Here is an 18,940-nt window from a genome sequence, read left to right on the forward strand (position 1 = left end):
GTTTAAAGCAGTTGTGCTGCTTCATATTTTTTGTGTAAACCATGATACATTTTTTTCAAGACTCTTGGGATGAATAGAATGAAAAAAAAAAAAAAAAAAAAAAAAAGTATTTATTTGAATTTTTTCTAATTAGATTTTTTGTTATCAAATATTCTTCCCCTTCATATCTGCCTGAATTATATAATTTGTTTATGTAGAGCACTTTTGGTAGACACTAGTTGTTTTTAAATGTGCTATATAAATAAATTGACCTTGATCTTGACCTAATCTCAAAATCAGGAAATAAATGCTCTCGGGAACACATGCATCACAAAAGCTAGTCATTTCTAGATTTTCTTTCTTTCAACTATGAGTGGAAAGAACTGCTTTTCATTATTTACACATGAGAACATCAAAGAAACACGAAAGGTGTTTGGGTCACAGGTTATGCATATAATGACCAAATAACCTAAAATATGACTGATACAAATTCAAAATTATTGCCAGAATGAACTACTTTACAATGCATAATATTTTATTTTTTTGTTTTATCATATAATGTGAGACTTCAGAAATAATCATCTTTTCATTTAAATAAAAGAAAATAATCAATTGAGCTTTTGCTTCTAATGTATCCAGAAATAGACATTACCACATTGTTATTCAATATATAAACCACTATTTCCACACATAAAAACAAACAAAAAAAACTGATACATACCGCTACCGTCACATAAAATTACTCATAACATGATATAAGATCTGGGTCATACCGCCCACCCGTAGTGGGTGGATTGCAGAGGGTATTTGGCTTTTGGACAATGGAAAAATTACTGCCTTTTACGAGTGTGTGGTGTTTTATTCGGCTGGTTGCCAGATCTTTTCAGAGAGAGACAGTTTAATATCTGACAGCCATTAATCATAAAGCGCTCCTGGGATTTAAATGGCTCAATTTCCTGTTGATCTATATCTCTTTTCAGCAAGCGATAATTTCAGCCCTGCAGACACCAGCGATCTCTCTGTCACTCACTTATACACACACACACCTGGGTCAATGGGAGGTGTGTGTGATCGTATTTTACCTGAGGAATGTGCCGTGATAACATTATTTCCTGCATGATAAATCACTCAGATGAACCTGAAGCCTTTATAGACTTGCTAAACTCTGGATTGGAGATCTCATGCTCTCAAATGCTTTAAATCTGTAGCTTTTCGTCAACTGGGGTTCAAGAAAGCTCCTGGGTTCTGCAGAACTATGGCTGATTCCATTTATTACAGTTGCTACTCCAAAAAATATTTTATGTTTGAGATTTGCCTAGATGGATCTAGAAAAATTAATATTCCTTCTAAAAATGTTGGCATTTTAAGATTTATTAATTTCCATTTTACTTTGCCAGGTCACAAAACTAAAAAAAGAAAAAAAAAAAAAGTTATTGTGTACTTCTTGTGCAGTCTACTTTGTTGATTCAAACACATTTGAGTTATGACGACTTTGCACACTTGCACTTCATGGAGAGATGCCATTATTAACAAAAAAAATCATTTTTGGTAGTTGCAATAAAGCTGAAGTAAAATAAAATATAAATATTAGATTAAAAATTTAGATCGAACTTAAATGAAAATGATAAATATTTCCTTGACAACTAAATTAAATAAATAAGCTGAAGTACCAAAATTACTAAAACTAAAACTGAAATTAAAAAAAGTGATACAGAAATATATAAAAAAAAGATTAAAAATAAAGAAAGCATGTAACAAAATTACTAAAACGAGTTTTTTTTATGCAGACTTATGTTCTAGACCCATGAATCGCAACCTTTTTTAGTCCAGTTGAGAACTTCGTTCTTTCATCTTTAAGGACACCCAGAACAAAACTGACTCATTAGTATCATTTATGTCTTTGTGAGGACCAAATGCAATTCAAGTTAGTTGACTTGTCCAGTATCATATCATAGGCTATATTGGATTTTTCTTTCATGAGAACATGCCATGTCAAAATATACAAATATAAAAAATATATACAAAATATATACAAAAATTCATACGAACCCCCTGGCATTACATCACGGACCACTAGGGGGTCAATGATCTAGACAGCATTGCTGATTGCAAAGGAAGCTTTCTGTTTTGTGTTGTATTCTATTTTTATCAAATTTCTTCTTTTGTAAACAACTCTTATAATTATCATTTGAAGTTGGCAAGATATGGAAGTTCTGATCATATTGACCGTATATATTTCCAACTAAAATGGCTTATCGACAGTGTTGTTAGTTTTAGTTAACAATATATATAAACAATTCTGTTAATTATAATTAAGCTATAAATAAAATAAAAATATTAGAAGAACTTGAAAAAAAACGTAAAAAAATCAGGAAATTGCTTTGGCAACTTGTTACAACTAAAATGGAATATTAAAGATTATTATTTTTTTATTAAATATAAAATGAAAATAATTATACTATATAGATTTAACAAGGAAATAAAAATGAAAATACAAAAATAAAAGCTACTTAAAAATGAATAAATATAAATTATACTAAAATAACTGCTGAAGAAGATTGGATTGCTTATTTGATTGGATTGTGAAAAGTAAGAGTTGCATCAAACAGTAGATGTCAAGTGAGTTATATCACAGGAAAGTTATGACATTTTGATTTCATGTCAATTTTAAGCGTTCTAGTTTTTTCGACTTTGTGTGCTTGAGCTGTAAACAGGGTTTACTATACTCACACATTCCTTCGCTCTCTCTCATACACACACTCACATCTGCTGTTCGACTCTGGCTGGTCGTTGAGTCTTTCCTGCCTAGTCCCATGACGAAAGGTGGGGGGTGAGGTAAGAATTGGACGCTTTATGCCATATGGTCACACACTCTCCAACTTGAACTCCACATAACACACAGCTGGACCTGATTAGTGCCTGTGTGTGTGTGTGTGTGTGTGTGTGTGTGTGTGTGTGTGTGTGTGTGTGTGTGTGTGTGTGTGTGTGTGTGTGTGTGTGTGTGTGTGTGTGTGTGTGTGTGTGTGTGTATGTGTGTGCGTGCGTGCGTGTGTGTGAGAAACTTGCATAGTTTCATGTCTCTCTCTCTGTTCATCCGTGACATTGGACCTACAGTCATATTAGTGAACTTGTTTTGATATCACACACAATGAAGACATTCCTGTTGTAAAATGCTGCTGAACACAACAACAGATAATCTGAAAAACAACAATAATGTACAACCGATTAAGGATGGGTCAGGATTGTCGAATAGTCAGTTATTGAGTCTTCTTTGCATTAAATTTATTTACGGTCATAGGTTAAATATTTATAGCAACATTTATGGTAACAAATAAATCAATATCAACAATAAATTTCAAGATAATTATTGTGCAACTTATGTTATTCCGAAAAATACTGGTCTATGTATGCATACAAACTTGACATATTTGGATGTTATGTCACATCTCATGTTGTTTGTTTATTTGTGCCTTGCACCACTTTAGGTCTACATCTCAAGTTAAAAATATCTTTAAAATGCATCTTGAGACCTCTAAATTCTGTTGAATTATGTCCAGCTGATGTTGTTATTTTTAACTAAGACTAAAACTAGTAAAAATCATTTCCATTAACTGAGATAAAGTTGAAATAAAATATAAATATTAGACAAAAAAATAGAATGTAGATATGTTGCCATGGAGACTAACATAAGTGGAAGTTATGTACTAAAATTATTAAAACTAAAACTGAAATACAAATAAATACAAATAAAATTTAAATACAGAATAAATATAAATGCTAATACAAAATATTAATAAATACTATAATAATATTAAAATAATATTAAAATGTTTTGAAAACAAGAAAATGCCTGATGCAAAAGCCCCCTAAAATCAGGCCTGTCAGATTATACAGGGCTAAGGCCCATCAATCAACTAGTCCATAATAAAAATGTGTCATTCTCACATCCCTAAAACCAATACATAGTATACTATATTTTGATCTACTCTAAAGAAGATTGTTTAACATGTTTTAACAATTATGAAAACAAACAAACTGTATCTTAACAACCTTGATTTTGCTAAACACTGATGACATTGTGTGAATTCAGTCAGTATTGTTTCTTGTGTTCATGGACCAGATGGTTCATAAAAGTCAAAAATCAAGTGTCTAATGGACACAAGCAGTCCGATTCCCCAAGAGAAAGTCACTCCTGTTGGGATTACCATCTAAGTGCTGAAAGAGTAGAGGCTATCAAGATAGTGTGAGTTAACTCCTTATCAGAGCAGTTAAAAGTTTCTGTCGCTGTATCATATTCCCAGCAGACGTGTCCTGAACACCCTATATCATGACCAAATCAGCAGTGAAAACCCATCCAGTTTGTTAAAGGAATAGTCTGATTTCAGCGGTTCAAGCTGAGCTGAATCAACAGCATTTTTGGCATATTGTTGATAACCACAAAAAAATGTATTTCCACTTGTCTCTAGTGAACATGGCCAATCTGTAAATGTTAAAATACACACTATTTCAATAATATAGCCACAAAAAAACTATATACATGTTAACAACACAATGTTAAATAAAAATAAAAAAAACGAATTTACTTTTCTGTGTAAAGTTACATCTCATTTTAAAACTTTGTTGCAATGTCAATGCAACACCATAAACCGTAAAATGACTGTACAAATTATTTAAACAGCTTTACAGCTTCACATTGAAATAAAAATCACTTACTAACCTACTTTTCTGTATAAAGTTATATCCAATTTTACAACTGTCAACATGACAATGCAGCACCATAAACCCTAAAATGACTGTAAAAACAATGATTTAAACAGCTTTACACTGTCAAATTGAAGTTAAGTTTAAAGAAGAATGTAATAAAATTATAAACTTTGAGAGAGTACTACCTGTTTGCCTGACCAATGGCATTTTTAAAACAAAAATTATTTCAAAATCAAGCAACATATCTAATTCAAAAACAGATATTATAAATTAAAGGTAAAGTGTAACTCCAAAATATCTCAGTACAAACTGTTCAATATGACAAGAAGACCTTCAATTATTTCCCTTACAAAAAAAAGTACTGTGGAGATACAGTAGTACAATGATGAATCAGATGTTAATACCATATAGTATTTTGATTTACAACATGGTACTAAATATTTACCATTTTCATATGCCATGGTAGTTATGTGGTACTTTGCAAAGTAGTTAAAAGAATATGGTACCTGTCGACAAAAACATGGTAGTAAATCAGTTTTACTGCATTTTAACATTATACTGAATCATGTTGTTAAAAGATATTAAGACAGAAACGGTGAAAAGTGTTGGTTTCATATAAACATATCCTATATAGCAATCATTGTAACCATGAGTTATCCTAAAATACCATAGTAACTAGCTACTTCAAGAGTATAGATCACAGTAAATGATTAAAAGGTCTCCTAAATATGCTCTCTTTGGAATATACAGTACAATAGTAAATTATTTCGGTGAATATTTACTATGGTAAATGTTTGTAATAATGTACAGTGATACAAACCGTCATCAGAACGCATCTACTTTCATCGAAATCAATCGAAGTTGTGTTAAAAGAGTAGATAAACCATGAGACCGATCCGAATGGCTTGCCCCCGCTCGGAACGACGTGACTGACTGGATTCTTACCCGTTCTGAGGTGAAAGTCTCTGCTGAGTTCTTGCTGAAAGCTCCACAGAGTCCCTGAGTCCGTGAGAGTGATGTGTCGCTTCAACACAAACGTCTTCACCGTTTGTCAACATCAGCAGCTCGAGACTCGAGACGGCGGCGCGCTCACGACACCACTGACTGGCTCACACGAACGCGCGTCGACAGACAGACTCTACTAATTCAGGTGATTTTAGAAGAACAAAAAAAAGAAAAAAACTAAATATGTGATTGTGATTACCTAACCCAAGGGTAGTTCACATATTTAGTTAATAAAATAATAAAATATTATTACTGTAACAAATTATTTACATTTATTTAAATATTAGTTTCTAATTTTACTAAATAAAATAAAATAAAAAAGTCCATTATAATTTTAAAATACAGAATGTTTTAGATGACTTTACTTTGTGTGTATGTGTTTACATTATATCAGTTATTTTAGTATTAGTAGTTATTAATATTTTGATTTACATTTTATTTTTATATGTTCTGTTTTCACCTTAATTTTAGTTAAAGTTAAGTTATAGCAATATTGATGTTTTTGTCTATATGGCTATGTCTATTTATTTATTTATTAGTTTATTTAGTTATAGTTATTTAGTATTTCAAGTTAAACTAAACATATATATATATATATATATATATATATATATATATATATATATATATATATATATATATATATATATATATATAGTTAACATTTATTTTATTTCAAGCAAGAGAAAAGTTTTTGTTGTTGTTTGTTTGTTTGTTTGTTTGTTTGTTTGTTTGTTTTTTAGATAACTATAATAACCCTGCATATGATTTAATTCTTTTACATTATTCTTCTTAAATCAGTGTCAATAAAAAGCATAATCACAACTTGCGTCAACATGCCCCACTATTTAAAAAAGTACCACCACAAAGGCAATGGCATGAGATACTCTTGAAATACCATGGTATTCTCAGAAGTACCATGGTACATAAATATGGTGATCAAACAGGACCACAGTACATATCAGTGTAGGCCTACCATACCATCACTAAACCACATTCTCATAATTTTTTTAGTAAAGGACAATTTATATTGCTCATGCTATCAAAAATCTTTTAAGAACTTAAATAATTTGGCTTGTTAAATAAGCATACAGCATCTTCTGATAAATAGAGCCACCCCCCTCAGACCAGTGTGAAGAGAGAGGACGAATAGAAAAGACAGAAAACAAGAGAAGGCGTTCTTTGTGGCCGGAGTGAATGTCTCCATTACATTACGCCCATTACAGCAAAACCACTCACCTGAGAGAGAAAAACGCACACAACACTTCACTTTGACACTAAACTTTTTACATCCTAAAGAAAATGCCTGCTACACATTTTCTAAGGTATTGTGGCGGTTGCTTAGTCCATTCTCAAGTCTCTATGATATTCTCATTGCCGGATATGGCTCCATTCACTCCTTCAATGTAAATACGCGGGATTTGTTGCCTGTTTTTAGGTTCAGACTCAACATAGTACAGAGGACTCAAAGAATCATTCATGTCTGGAGCACAAGCGCTGCAGGAAGAATTCAAATTCTAAAGTTTGTATTTAAGGGTTTGCAAAAAAATAACTAAACTCAGCTATGAGCGCAAAAAAAAATAAATAAATAAATAAATAAATAAATAAAAAAACCATTACAATAGACAATATGGAAGAAATGACTCCCTTTTCTGAGTTGTAAAAAGGATCTATTTATCCATCAGTATACTTAGCTCAAAAACAGAATATGTACCTCTTGTCTACTATTTCTTTCCCCCCTTTTTTGTATTAGATAAATGTTTATATACTAAGAAGACATCATAATGTCCAGTTCTTCATTCAAGTTCTGTTATAAATGTTCATAATTGGAGGTCAAATAAGAAGTAAATGATTGAAATTGAGGGGACAGCAGAATACTGGCAATTGATTTTTATTAAAACTTGTATAAAGGAAAATGGGAGTTTTAAAAGTTTTACAAAAAACCAAAATCATTGAAAGTGCAAATCTAATATTTCATTTTCATTAACAAAATAAAAAAACAAGCATTTCACACAATGTAGTAAAAGCTAAGTCACCCACTATCGCAGAGAAATAAATACACTTCCCTTTTACTCACTTTCACAAATGCATATAATTTTCTTTTACTGTGAAACACAAAATGTGCGGTTTGGAAAAGACTTGCGAAAATGACAAAAAAAACAAAAACAAAAAAAAAACAGTCCAAATGAGTCCATTTTCTGTTATAAATTCATTTTTTGTTATTTTAATTTCCGTTTGCATAATTCCTTTATGAACAGCTGATTATTTGACGAGTTTTCATTTCATTATATGTTACTTATTTAATACTTATGTAACCTCTCAGATGACATCAGCGTATTGTAAAGTTTGCTATATAAGTGTTTTGATAATATTTTGGCAATGGAGCGCTGCGGAAATGAGTCCAAAAAACTGGAAATGAGATTGCATTTTTGCACTTCCATCATCCTGAAAACTTTTTTTTTAATGTCTGAAATAAGGTCTGCTCAAGATATTTTCATATTTTATTCTACAACATTAAATACATCAGTACTACTCATGATTATTTTTAACTTTTATGCATCTTGTGCTAACAAGTGGCTAAAATGGGACTACAGAAGTTGTCGAGGACATTAAACTTTGTCAATGCCGAACAGAAAAATGTATCTAATCTGTCAATGCTGAACAGAAAATATTTGATACATGTATCTAAAAATGTATCTAATATTTTCTAGTTTTAAATGAAGGCTGAAAGAGCTGTCAGAAGCTGTTCAGACTGAATAAAATGTGCAAGAATGACTGTTCGATATGAACTAAATGTATAAGAATCATACTTTTGTTGGTCATAAAGCTTAATTTCTGCAATAATCCAAAATCCTACTGGTTTTTGTCGAGGGAACCAGGATAATGCTTACTTCCACATTGGACTACAAAAATGTCTCATCACTGCAGCACTTTATGTCAGACAAGTTAATGTGCATTTATTCTGCATTTCAGTCCTTATTTCATTAAATACACAATTTCAGTGAAGTGAGAAGATCGAAAGCATAGGTCACCCAAAAATTAAAATTCTGTCATCATTTATTCACCCACAAGTTGTTTCAAACCTGTATGAGTTTCTTTCTTTAGCTGAACATAACAGAAGATATTTTAAGAAAAGTGAGTAACAAAACAATTGCTGGTCCCCATTCACTTCCATAGTATTTTTTTTTTTTTTTTTTTTGATTTTTTTTTGTCCATACACAATTTTCATTTTTAAGTGAACTATCCCTTTAAGAGAGAAAGGAAAGAAAAAGAAAAGATACTTCTTTGATTTAATAAAATAACACTAACACAAGTTTCATAAGTGCTGTTCACACACAGCCATCTTCTAACAGATCATCCATCATTCAGACCACATCAGAAGTGATTTTACTTTATGTAATTTATATCTTTGTAAATATGTTTTAGTTTTTTTGTTTATGCTTTGCCAGTCACTTTCATATTTTGCATTTACAAAGGTGCATTTATATTTTGAGATTGTGAGCGTGTTTCTTGCAAAGCGGTTTGTCCTTTTTGGAGAAGAAGGTCTGACCCTCCAGACTGACGCTGCACACCTGAAGAGAACACAGCAGACATTCATCACACAACACTCGGTGAACACACAAACACTCACAGATGAGCCTGAACACACACTTACTGCGCACACGAAGCAGGTGTCGTGCCAGGTGCCACCCAGGGCCTCGAGAAACTTGTCTCCTGCTTCTATCGGGAAATCACAACCACGGCAGCCCGTCCCAAACAGACTGTAGAAATCTAAATAGACAATTACAAAACTATAAGAAAACATCAACAACTTTAGCAACTTAGAGTCACTTTAACTATCAGCTCTGTCTCTGATGTTTCTTCTCTGATAGAGCGGTATCTATGTGGGATCTTCTTGATATTTTGCCATCATTTTAGCGATCAAATGTCTCCAAAAGAAAAAGTTGAAATCAGCTACACTGGAGGAGCAGCCAAAAGCCCCCATGAGGAAAATGATCATGAAAATATATACAGGAAATGCAGAAAGGATTGTATAGGAGGTAAGTGGTATAAAATACCAGAAGTTCAGCATAAAAATAATAGAAGTAGAAAGTAACAGACAAACAAATACCCCTCTCACAGTACGGCTCTCCATCCTCGAGATGAAAAGTATCGTTTCTTATTGGTTGCTGGCAGGATGCACACAGGAAACAATACACGTGCCAGGTCTGCTTGAGTGCACTGATCACTTCCTGTTAAAACAAAACATCATCATCTTTACATGTACACTTCTAGGCAAAAGTTTGGGGTTGGTAATTTTTTTAAATGTTTTTGAAAGAAGTCTTATATGCTCACCAAAGCTGCATTTATTTGATCAAAAGTACAGAAAACAGTTTTAAATTTTAAAATAGCTGTATTCTATCTGAACATACAGGTGCATCTCAGTAAATTAGAATGTTGTGGAAAAGTTCATTTATTTCAGTAATTCAACTCAAATTGTGAAACTCATGTATTAAATAAATTCAATGCACACAGACTGAAGTAGTTTAAGTCTTTGGTTCTTTTAATTGTGATGATTTAAACACAAAAAAAACAAAAACCCACCAATTCACCATCTCAACAAATTACTTCATGAAAAAAAAAACAATACAAAAACATTTTTAGTGAATTGTTGGCCTTCTGGAAAGTATGTTCCTTTACTGTACATGTACTCAATACTTGGTAGGGGCTCCTTTTTCTTTAATTACTGCCTCAATTCGGCGTGGCATGGAGGTGATCAGTTTGTGGCACTGCTGAGGTGGTATGGAAGCCCAGGTTTCTTTGACAGTGGCCTTCAGCTCATCTGTATTTTTTGGTCTCTTGTTTCTCATTTTCCTCTTGACAATACCCCATAGATTCTCTCTGGGGTTCAGGTCTGGTGAGTTTGCTGGCCAGTCAAGCACACCAACACCATGGTCATTTAACCAACTTTTTGTGCTTTTGGCAGTGAGGGCAGGTGCCAAATCCTGCTGGAAAATGAAATCAGCAACTTCAAAAAGCTGGTTGGCAGAAGGAAGGCATGAAGTGCTCCAAAATTTCTTGGTAAACGGGTGCAGTGACTCTGGTTTTCAAAAAACACAATGGACCAACACCAGCAGATGACATTGCACCCCAAATCATCACAGACTGTGGAAACTCAACACCGGACTTCAAGCAACTTGCTATGAGCTCTCATTGCTCTCATCTGAAAAGAGGACTTTGGACCACTGGGCAACAGTCCAGTTCTTCTTCTTCTCCTTAGCCCAGGTAAGACGCCTCTGACGTTGTCTGTGGTTCAGGAGTGGCTTAACAGGAGGAATACAACAACTGTAGCCAAATTCCTCTGTCTGTGTGTGGTGGCTCTTGAATCCCTATACCCCAACCCCACCTCTCAGTCCATTCCTTGTGAAGTTCACTCAAATTCTTGAATCGATTTTGCTTGACAGTCCTCATAAGACTGCGGTTCTCTCGGTTGGTTGCACATCTTTTTCTTCCACTCAACTTTCTGTTAACATGCTTGGATACAGCACTCTGTGAACAGCCAGCTTCTTTGGCAATGAATGTTTGTGGCTTACCCTCCTTGTGAAGGGTGTCAATGATTGTCTTCTGGATTGTCCCATGATTGTGTAGCCTAGTGAACCACACTGAGAGACCATGAAGGCTCAGGAAACCTTTGCAGGTGTTTTGAGTTGATTAGCTGATTGGCATGTCACCATATTCTAATTTGTTGAGATTTATCAGTGAATTGGTGGGTTTTGTGAAAGTAAATAAAAAAAAAAAGAATTTGGTAAATGTGAGCCAAATTCATCACAATTAAAAGAACCAAAGACTTAAACTACTTCAGTCTGTGTGCATTGAATTTATTTAATACATGAGTTTCACAATTAGAGTTGAATTACTGAAATAAATTAACTTTTCCACGACATTCTAATTTATTCAGATGCACCTGTATGTTAAAATGTAATTTATTCCTGTGATCAAAGCTGAATTTTCAGCATCATTACTACAGTTTTCAGTGTCACATGATCCTTCAGATCCTTCATTTTAATATGCTGATTTGCTGCTCAAGAAACATATTTATACACTGTCACTTTTGATCAATTTAATGCATCCTTGCTGAATGAAAGCATTCATTTCATTCACTGACCCCAAACTTTTGAATGTACATGCAAATAAGGACCAGTATGTTTAGACCGTCCCTAAAGATATATTAATGTCTCTCTGTGTGAATATATTTGTATAAACGAGCCAAAAGCTCAAGCATTTGACAGGCAGATAGAGACTGAGTGTATTTCATGTTTATGAAACACACAGTCACGGACCCCCAGGATTTTGTACTGGCAGCGCGCGCAGGTCGGGGCAAAGAACTCCTCATAGCAGTGCTGGCAGTAAACGGAGCCCTGTTCCTCCACAAAACCCAGCTCGCTCAAAGACACACTGCAGTGAGCGCACGTGAATTCCTCTGGGTGCCACGATTTCCCCATCGCCATCAGGAACGGCCCCCTGAAACACACATACATGCATGTCAACTACAGTATATAACACACATGAAACAGCAACAATATCCGTGGTGTTTTTACATTGAATGAATGTTGTGTTGTGACACAGTCCAATTTTCAGTTTACTCTGGCAAAGTCGAGCCCACCTAGACAGTATGACACTGACAAGCCAAATTAACCAGAATTTCCATCTGTCCAAAAGTAATAAGGACTGTACAGTCAAACCTTCAATGGGTTGCACTGTTGTATACAGCATCTTAAGAAAACTGAAAATTATGTGTGATAATAAAGGGATAGTTCACCTAAAAATTAATTCATCATTTCATCATTCATCATGAACAATTATTTATAATTGTTCATTTTAATTTTACAATTTAATCAATAATTAGATTCTCATCAAACCACAAAAAAAGTTTGAGATTCCACCAAAAGTATCACTGCATGTGAAACCACATCAATATATAAATAGCTGCATGTTTTCTATTCTGAGTCTGTGGTTAAAACAATATCATCTAACAAACCTTCTATATCATTGAAATCTGTCATTGTATTAAAGGTGAAATGTACAATTTCTGCACCATCAAAGTGGCCAATTATATTATTGTCCAGCAATATGTAAATGTATATATAATACATACTATTTTAACTATACAGTACACCCCACTGATCTATACAAATTATATGATTTATTATATAATTACATAGACAGGTAGCCAAAAACAAACAGACTGCAATTCCATTTGTTGCCACTAGTTGCGCATAAATGACACACTTCACCTTTAACCACTAATAGCTTCAGCAAAGATCTGAATCTCAGATGTAATTCAGTGTGCAGGTGAAACAGAGAGTCTGGTGTAATGTTTACTCTCATGTGGAATTAATACTCAGGGTTTAATTTGCTAAATGAAGGCTCTGTGAGAAGCGACTGATCCTAATTACTGTCTTACACACACACACACACACACACACACACACACACACACACAGGTAACTAAGTCTTTCCCATCTCATTTACCACCGTGAGTGTGTTATATCTGGTGTGTGTTACACGGGTGTGTGTTTCTCGTTGAATAAGGTGGCCACCGTTCTCTCTGTGAAAGTAAGAGGTGAGTTTAGAGTGACTATTTTTATTAAATATCACTCTTAAGCTAATCATCTCATTTTCAAAGTGAAAGAGAGAGACTGAGGGAGGAAAGGACAGGACAGTTGGGTCTGTCACAAAAACTATATGTGAAAAAAAACAAAGGAATTTTTTACATTTATATAAATTACTATAGTTTGTATAAATTATCCATAGTTTGTTAGTTAATTATAATTATAATATATTATATAAATAAAAATTATACATATATTGGAAGAAATAGTCAATTTTGTTTATATTAATTATGTTAAAATAAAAAATAATTAATAAAAAAAAAAATAAAATAACAATAAAATAAAAATAACAATAAAGATAATATAAAAAAAATACAAATTATGGTTATATTAAAAAATTATAAGTGAATTTTAATTATTTAATAAATTTTTACATTTTTAATTTTTAAATTATTTAGTTAAATGACCGATCGTTTCTCTAGATAAGACCCTCATTCCTCGTCTGGGATCGTGTTGAGCCCTTTGAAGCTGCTCTGAAACTGCAGTTTGGACCTTCAACCCGTTGAGCACCACTGAAGTCCATTATATGGAGAAAAATCCTGGAATGTTTTCCTCAAAAACCTTAATTTCTTTGCGACTGAAGACAGAAAGACATGAACATCTTGGATGACATGGGGGTGGAAATTTATCAGGACATTTTGATTCTGGAAGTGAACAAATCCTTTAATGACTTAGTGATTCTGTGAATACTCTGTCCTGTAATAGTGTGCTAGAGGAGCAGAGAAAACGAAATGTTAAAGTCAGTATTTGTTCGATTAAAATTGAAAAGCTGACAACAACAAGGAAGCAACAGTACCAGCTGTTGTTAACCATGTTTTCAGATATCACATTCATTTTGCTCTTTGCATTTTTTATATTGTGCATCTGTTCCAAAAGCTAGTGAGTTGCCTACCTAGACAGGATTGTAGGAAATCACAGGCATAATCCCAATACAAATAGTAGGCAGCAGCATTATGTAGCCTTCTAAGATATAATATTTTTTAAATGCAAAAATGAACTATTTCCTAGTATTGAATACTAGTTTGTGTACCTGATAATCAAGTCGCAGTGAGCGCACACAGGAGTGCGTGTTCCAGCAGGGATGTGTTCTGCCATCTGGACCAATGAGGCTTCATCTTTGGGGTGTGGGCGTGGCATGGGATGGTCCAAGGCGGGGCCTAAAGGAGTACTGTTGCTCATGACACCAAAAGTGGGAGTAATGAGACCTGCCAAAGACACCAACATACACAAAAACACAAACACTCATTAGAGCTGCAGCTCATCTTTAGGTGCCTTCACTACCTCAGTTTATTATACTATAAATGCCGGTGCGCTTTGAATATATCTGATCTACTAAGTATTACAATTATTAAGTAAAGTAACCCTAAAACATAAAATATAGTAACAGATATGACATATATATCAATTAGTCTCCTATACTAAAAAAAGGTGTATTATTTACATTGAAAAATTTTCACTCAGAAATGAATTATAAAGAAGAGGAAAATAAAACAGAATTAAACATGAAATTCTGAAGTAAAAAGAATGAAAGGTATTTTCTTGTAAAATCTACTCCAATAATATTTGTTTTATTCACAAATTCAAAAAATCATTTTTTAATGTGTAGCAGAGGAATGGCAGTTAAGGGAATTTCTTAATACAAGGATTATTATAATTAACTCAAAACTAAAACCATCAAAAACTATTTCATTTTATAAAATAACTTAATACAATAATATTAGAAATAAAAATTTAATAAATTTCCCAAAACCAAAATAATGCAGAATTTCAAGACTTAATATAATTTAAACGGATGATAACCATATTCAAGTGGTCCACGCACCTTTAAGAGCATTTTTTGAAGCAGAATTGAAGACTTAATATAATTATTTGCTGAAGCCACACCCACCTAAACAAAAGTAAGACACACACACATAGAAAAACCACAAAAAAATCACCCCCCCTCAAACGGCAGTTGTCAGGAAGGGCAAAATTGTCACTACGTGGCCACGCCTTAGACCAAAGACTCATTTTTTTTCTGCTGTAAAGTTGGGCATATTTTTTTTCAAAAAAAAATTCTGCTGTAAAGTTGGGCATTTTAACATGGGGAGTCTATGGGACTGACTCCCTTTTGGAGCCTCAAGCGGCCAGTCGATGAGTTTTAATCACTTCCTTGTTGGTTTCAAGAGATGGAGCGGGAGGTTGCCGCTTGGTCTGAACTTTAGATATGTAGTGTATCTACAGTTCGATATCATATGCCACAGTGCTGTGGTCAGTATGTAGACAGGATAGACACTGGATCTTCAGTCAGGAGGTGATATTACCTGATGTGTTTCTGACAGGCGTTCCCAATGCTTTGATCATGGTCTTAACAGGACAGGTGACATGAGCGCTGGGCTGAGAATCATCCAGCTCCTCACTGAGAGACCAAACACACACAGAGAGAGACAGAGAGAGAGACATAATTATAAGTGAAAAGACAAGAGGAGTGCTAGAGAAAGCAGTATGCAGTATGTACACAGTGTGCAGTACTGTATTTGAACTCTATGCATGCAAGAGTCACATGATGTGCAGTACTGTGTAAATCTTATGAAACGTAGAAATTGACATGAGAAAAACATGTTTGCCTCAAAATCAAACAAAAGATTATTAAGTGTAATTCAAATTTATGAAATGTCTACTCAATATGACACATTGTATATGTGACTTTAATTTAAACTACTGTTCAAATTTGTATCTCATTCTTGACTGAAAACTATGATGTTAAGATATATATATTACAAAACTGTATAAAAAAAAATTCTAATGGATCCTCTGCAGTGAATGGGTGCCGTCAGAATGAGAGTCTGAACAGCTAAAAAAACATCACAATAATCCACAAGTAATCCACACCACTCCAGTCCATCACTTAACATCTTGTGAAACAAAAGCCGCGTGTTTGTAGAAACAAATCCATCAAGATGTTTTTTAACCGTTGCTTCCAGCTAAAATATGAGAAGAGATGCTTTCTCCAGTGAAAAGTCGTCTTGTCTGAATCAGGAGAGAAATATGCACAGATCAAGCACTGTTTACACGAACAGCACAAAACAGCTCTAAATAAATATGTGGGTGGATTTTGATGTGAGAGGACAATCCTGGAGGAAGAGTTGGAGTATGGGTTATATGGATACTTTGTCCAGAAGTGATGGATGTCTTGATGGATTTGTTTATGACAACATTCAGCTTTTTTTCTCACAAGACATTAATTGATGGCCTGGAGTGGTGTGGATTATTGTGAAGTTTGGACTCTCTGACGGCACCCATTCACTGCAGAGGATCCATTGGTGACCAAGTGATGGGATGAAACATTTCTCCAAATCTATGATGAAGAAACAAACTCATATAAACCTTGGATGGCCTGCAAGTGAGTAAATTTTCAGAAAATTTTCACTTTTGGGTGAAATATACATTTAATCATTGCATACAGCAAACTGGTTCACATCATGTTTAAGTATGCAATATGTAGTATGCAGTATGCTAGTGCTCCACTGTAAACAGCCAAAGCCACACACAGCTCACACTCACGGCCAAACACAGCTCATTTCTACTGTACCTACAGACATTCCATCATAACACTCATTAAATACACAGCAGGTCTGGTTGTGCTGTCCAGCAGCTTAAATTTAGTAAGGCAGAAAGTGAATATTGATGGACAGGAAGACAGAAGTTTGGCTCTGAGCATCTAGAAACCTTGGGTGGCCGTCACAAATGTACACATTCATACCCACACACCGTACCACCCCGATTCTCTGCCACACAACTGTGCTCTGTCAGTCTCTCCTGTCTAAGTACAAGCCCCCGGAGACTGAATGTTATGGAAACGGCAGCCATAGAAACTGAACGGACCACCGTTCTGTTCTACTGAATATAGACGCTGATGAGATATTCCACACTGAAACATCCACACATTCACATAAACACAAACAGCCACACTCATAAACATCAAAAAAGACATTTGTACAGTTTTAAGTGATAAAACAACAGATCTAGTTTTGAAAATTAATTGAGGAGAACTGACTTCATACATTCACTACAAATCACCAAAACACCAGCTGATTCAAAGACGCTGCTGAGCAAAAATAATGAAGAAAAGTGAAGCTTCTGAAGAAAAAAGATCCTGCAGCATTTGAGACACAGATATGTGGACAAATGATTTGATATTTAAATAAAATAAAGTATATTTTGTTATATTAAGTATTTTTTGGGACACTATATTACCTAGAAATATAAAGACAGCATTATAGGTATGGCATGCTATTATCGTTAACTAAAACCTTAACCCTTTAGAAAAAAAAATACTTTAAATAAAACAATGAAATGAAAATGACATGAAAAATGAAATAAAATAAAACAAAAAGCTTAAACATGTTTTATTTAAGCTAGTCACCAAGACATTACTAATTGTTGTTTATTTTCATTTGAAGTACTAAAATAACTAATAATAAATAAACTAAAGCTAACAAATGAAAATATAATAAATACTATACATATTTAAAAATAATAATAATAAAGTAATAAAAATGACAAAATCAAAATGACTAAACTTTAATATACTAAATATTAACAAAAACTATTATAGCATATCAATGATACTAACTTAATAATGGCAATTAGAGGAAAAAAATGTCAAAACTCAATATTTTAAGTGAGCTGATTAAAGCTACTGGCAAATGCAAAGTATATAAAACAATTTAATAATAATAATAATAATGTATAATTATATAATGTATATTATTTTACATTTTTAATGAATTCAGTTCAAATTAATGCATTATTCCACAGACACATTTAACTGCATTGCTAAACACTTTCAATTTGAAAATTAATTTTTATTATTTAATCACATTCAATTCAGATGGTAATAACATTCATGTATTTATATACAGTACTGTATGTATGTATTTGTTTGTTTGTCTGTTTATTTGTTTGCAACAGGTCCAAAGCACCATTTTAGTAATACAGCAAATTTTGGTACTTTTTTGTTAGTAAAACTGATAATCCTCCATATACAGTAAAGGAATAAGAGACATCTGTTGACGAATGCTTGCACACTCTTCCTTCCTTCTTCAAGGAACTGTGTGTAAACATATAGGAAAAATAAAAAGATAAGCGATGGTAAGAGCAGATACAGCAGACATAACTGAATCGATTTTATTCTCTGCAGATAAACACGCAGAGGCACAACAGAAAACAGGCACAGTTATAAAAGTGATCATTACTGCTCTCAGCCAATCAGATTCGTTACAGAGCAAATAATCCAGTCAGAGTGGAGCAGCACAGCAGGCTAATCGAATGAGAGAGGAGCAATCAGCTAATACACAGGAAGTTCTCCATCACACACATCCATGACCAGAGGAAATCTGTCAGTGTGAACATGATCACAGTGATCTGATCATTTATCATATGTGTGTGTGTGTGTGTGTGTGTGTGTGTGTGTGTGTGTGTGTGTGTGTGTGTGTGTGTGTGTGTGTGTGTTCTGGTATATATGGTTTATGAGCACACAAATGTGTATAATGACATGGGAACTACAATATAAACATGGTTTATGAGGACACTTCCTGTGTCCCCGTAAAACAAAAGGC

The 18,940-nt window shown here is 33.7% G+C and overlaps 2 protein-coding genes across 5 annotated transcripts in view; both read right to left on the minus strand.

Moving 5' to 3' along the window:
* Nucleotides 1–5,785, minus strand: part of LOC109080982 (bone morphogenetic protein receptor type-1B-like) — a 47,726-nt gene extending 41,941 nt beyond the window's left edge. The window contains exon 1 of one of the 2 annotated variants that reach the window (XM_042752265.1): nt 5,629–5,785. The gene's annotated coding sequence lies outside the window, so the exon portion shown is untranslated. The remainder of the gene's footprint in view (nt 1–5,628) is intronic. The other variant, XM_042752270.1, reaches the window with a different exon arrangement.
* A 3,125-nt stretch (nt 5,786–8,910) lies between these two features.
* Nucleotides 8,911–18,940, minus strand: part of LOC109073044 (PDZ and LIM domain protein 5-like) — a 44,827-nt gene continuing 34,797 nt past the window's right edge. For all 3 annotated transcript variants that reach the window (XM_042752285.1, XM_042752279.1, XM_042752292.1), the window contains 6 exons: nt 15,644–15,738; nt 14,371–14,545; nt 12,009–12,189; nt 9,800–9,920; nt 9,344–9,459; nt 8,911–9,260 (listed from right to left, as the gene is read on the minus strand). In XM_042752285.1, coding sequence (XP_042608219.1) covers nt 9,171–9,260; nt 9,344–9,459; nt 9,800–9,920; nt 12,009–12,189; nt 14,371–14,545; nt 15,644–15,738 — 778 coding nt within the window. In that variant the 3' untranslated portion in view covers nt 8,911–9,170. The remainder of the gene's footprint in view (nt 9,261–9,343; nt 9,460–9,799; nt 9,921–12,008; nt 12,190–14,370; nt 14,546–15,643; nt 15,739–18,940) is intronic.

The sequence above is a fragment of the Cyprinus carpio genome, chromosome A5, assembly GCF_018340385.1.
Source record: "Cyprinus carpio isolate SPL01 chromosome A5, ASM1834038v1, whole genome shotgun sequence".
Lineage (NCBI taxonomy): Eukaryota > Metazoa > Chordata > Actinopteri > Cypriniformes > Cyprinidae > Cyprinus > Cyprinus carpio.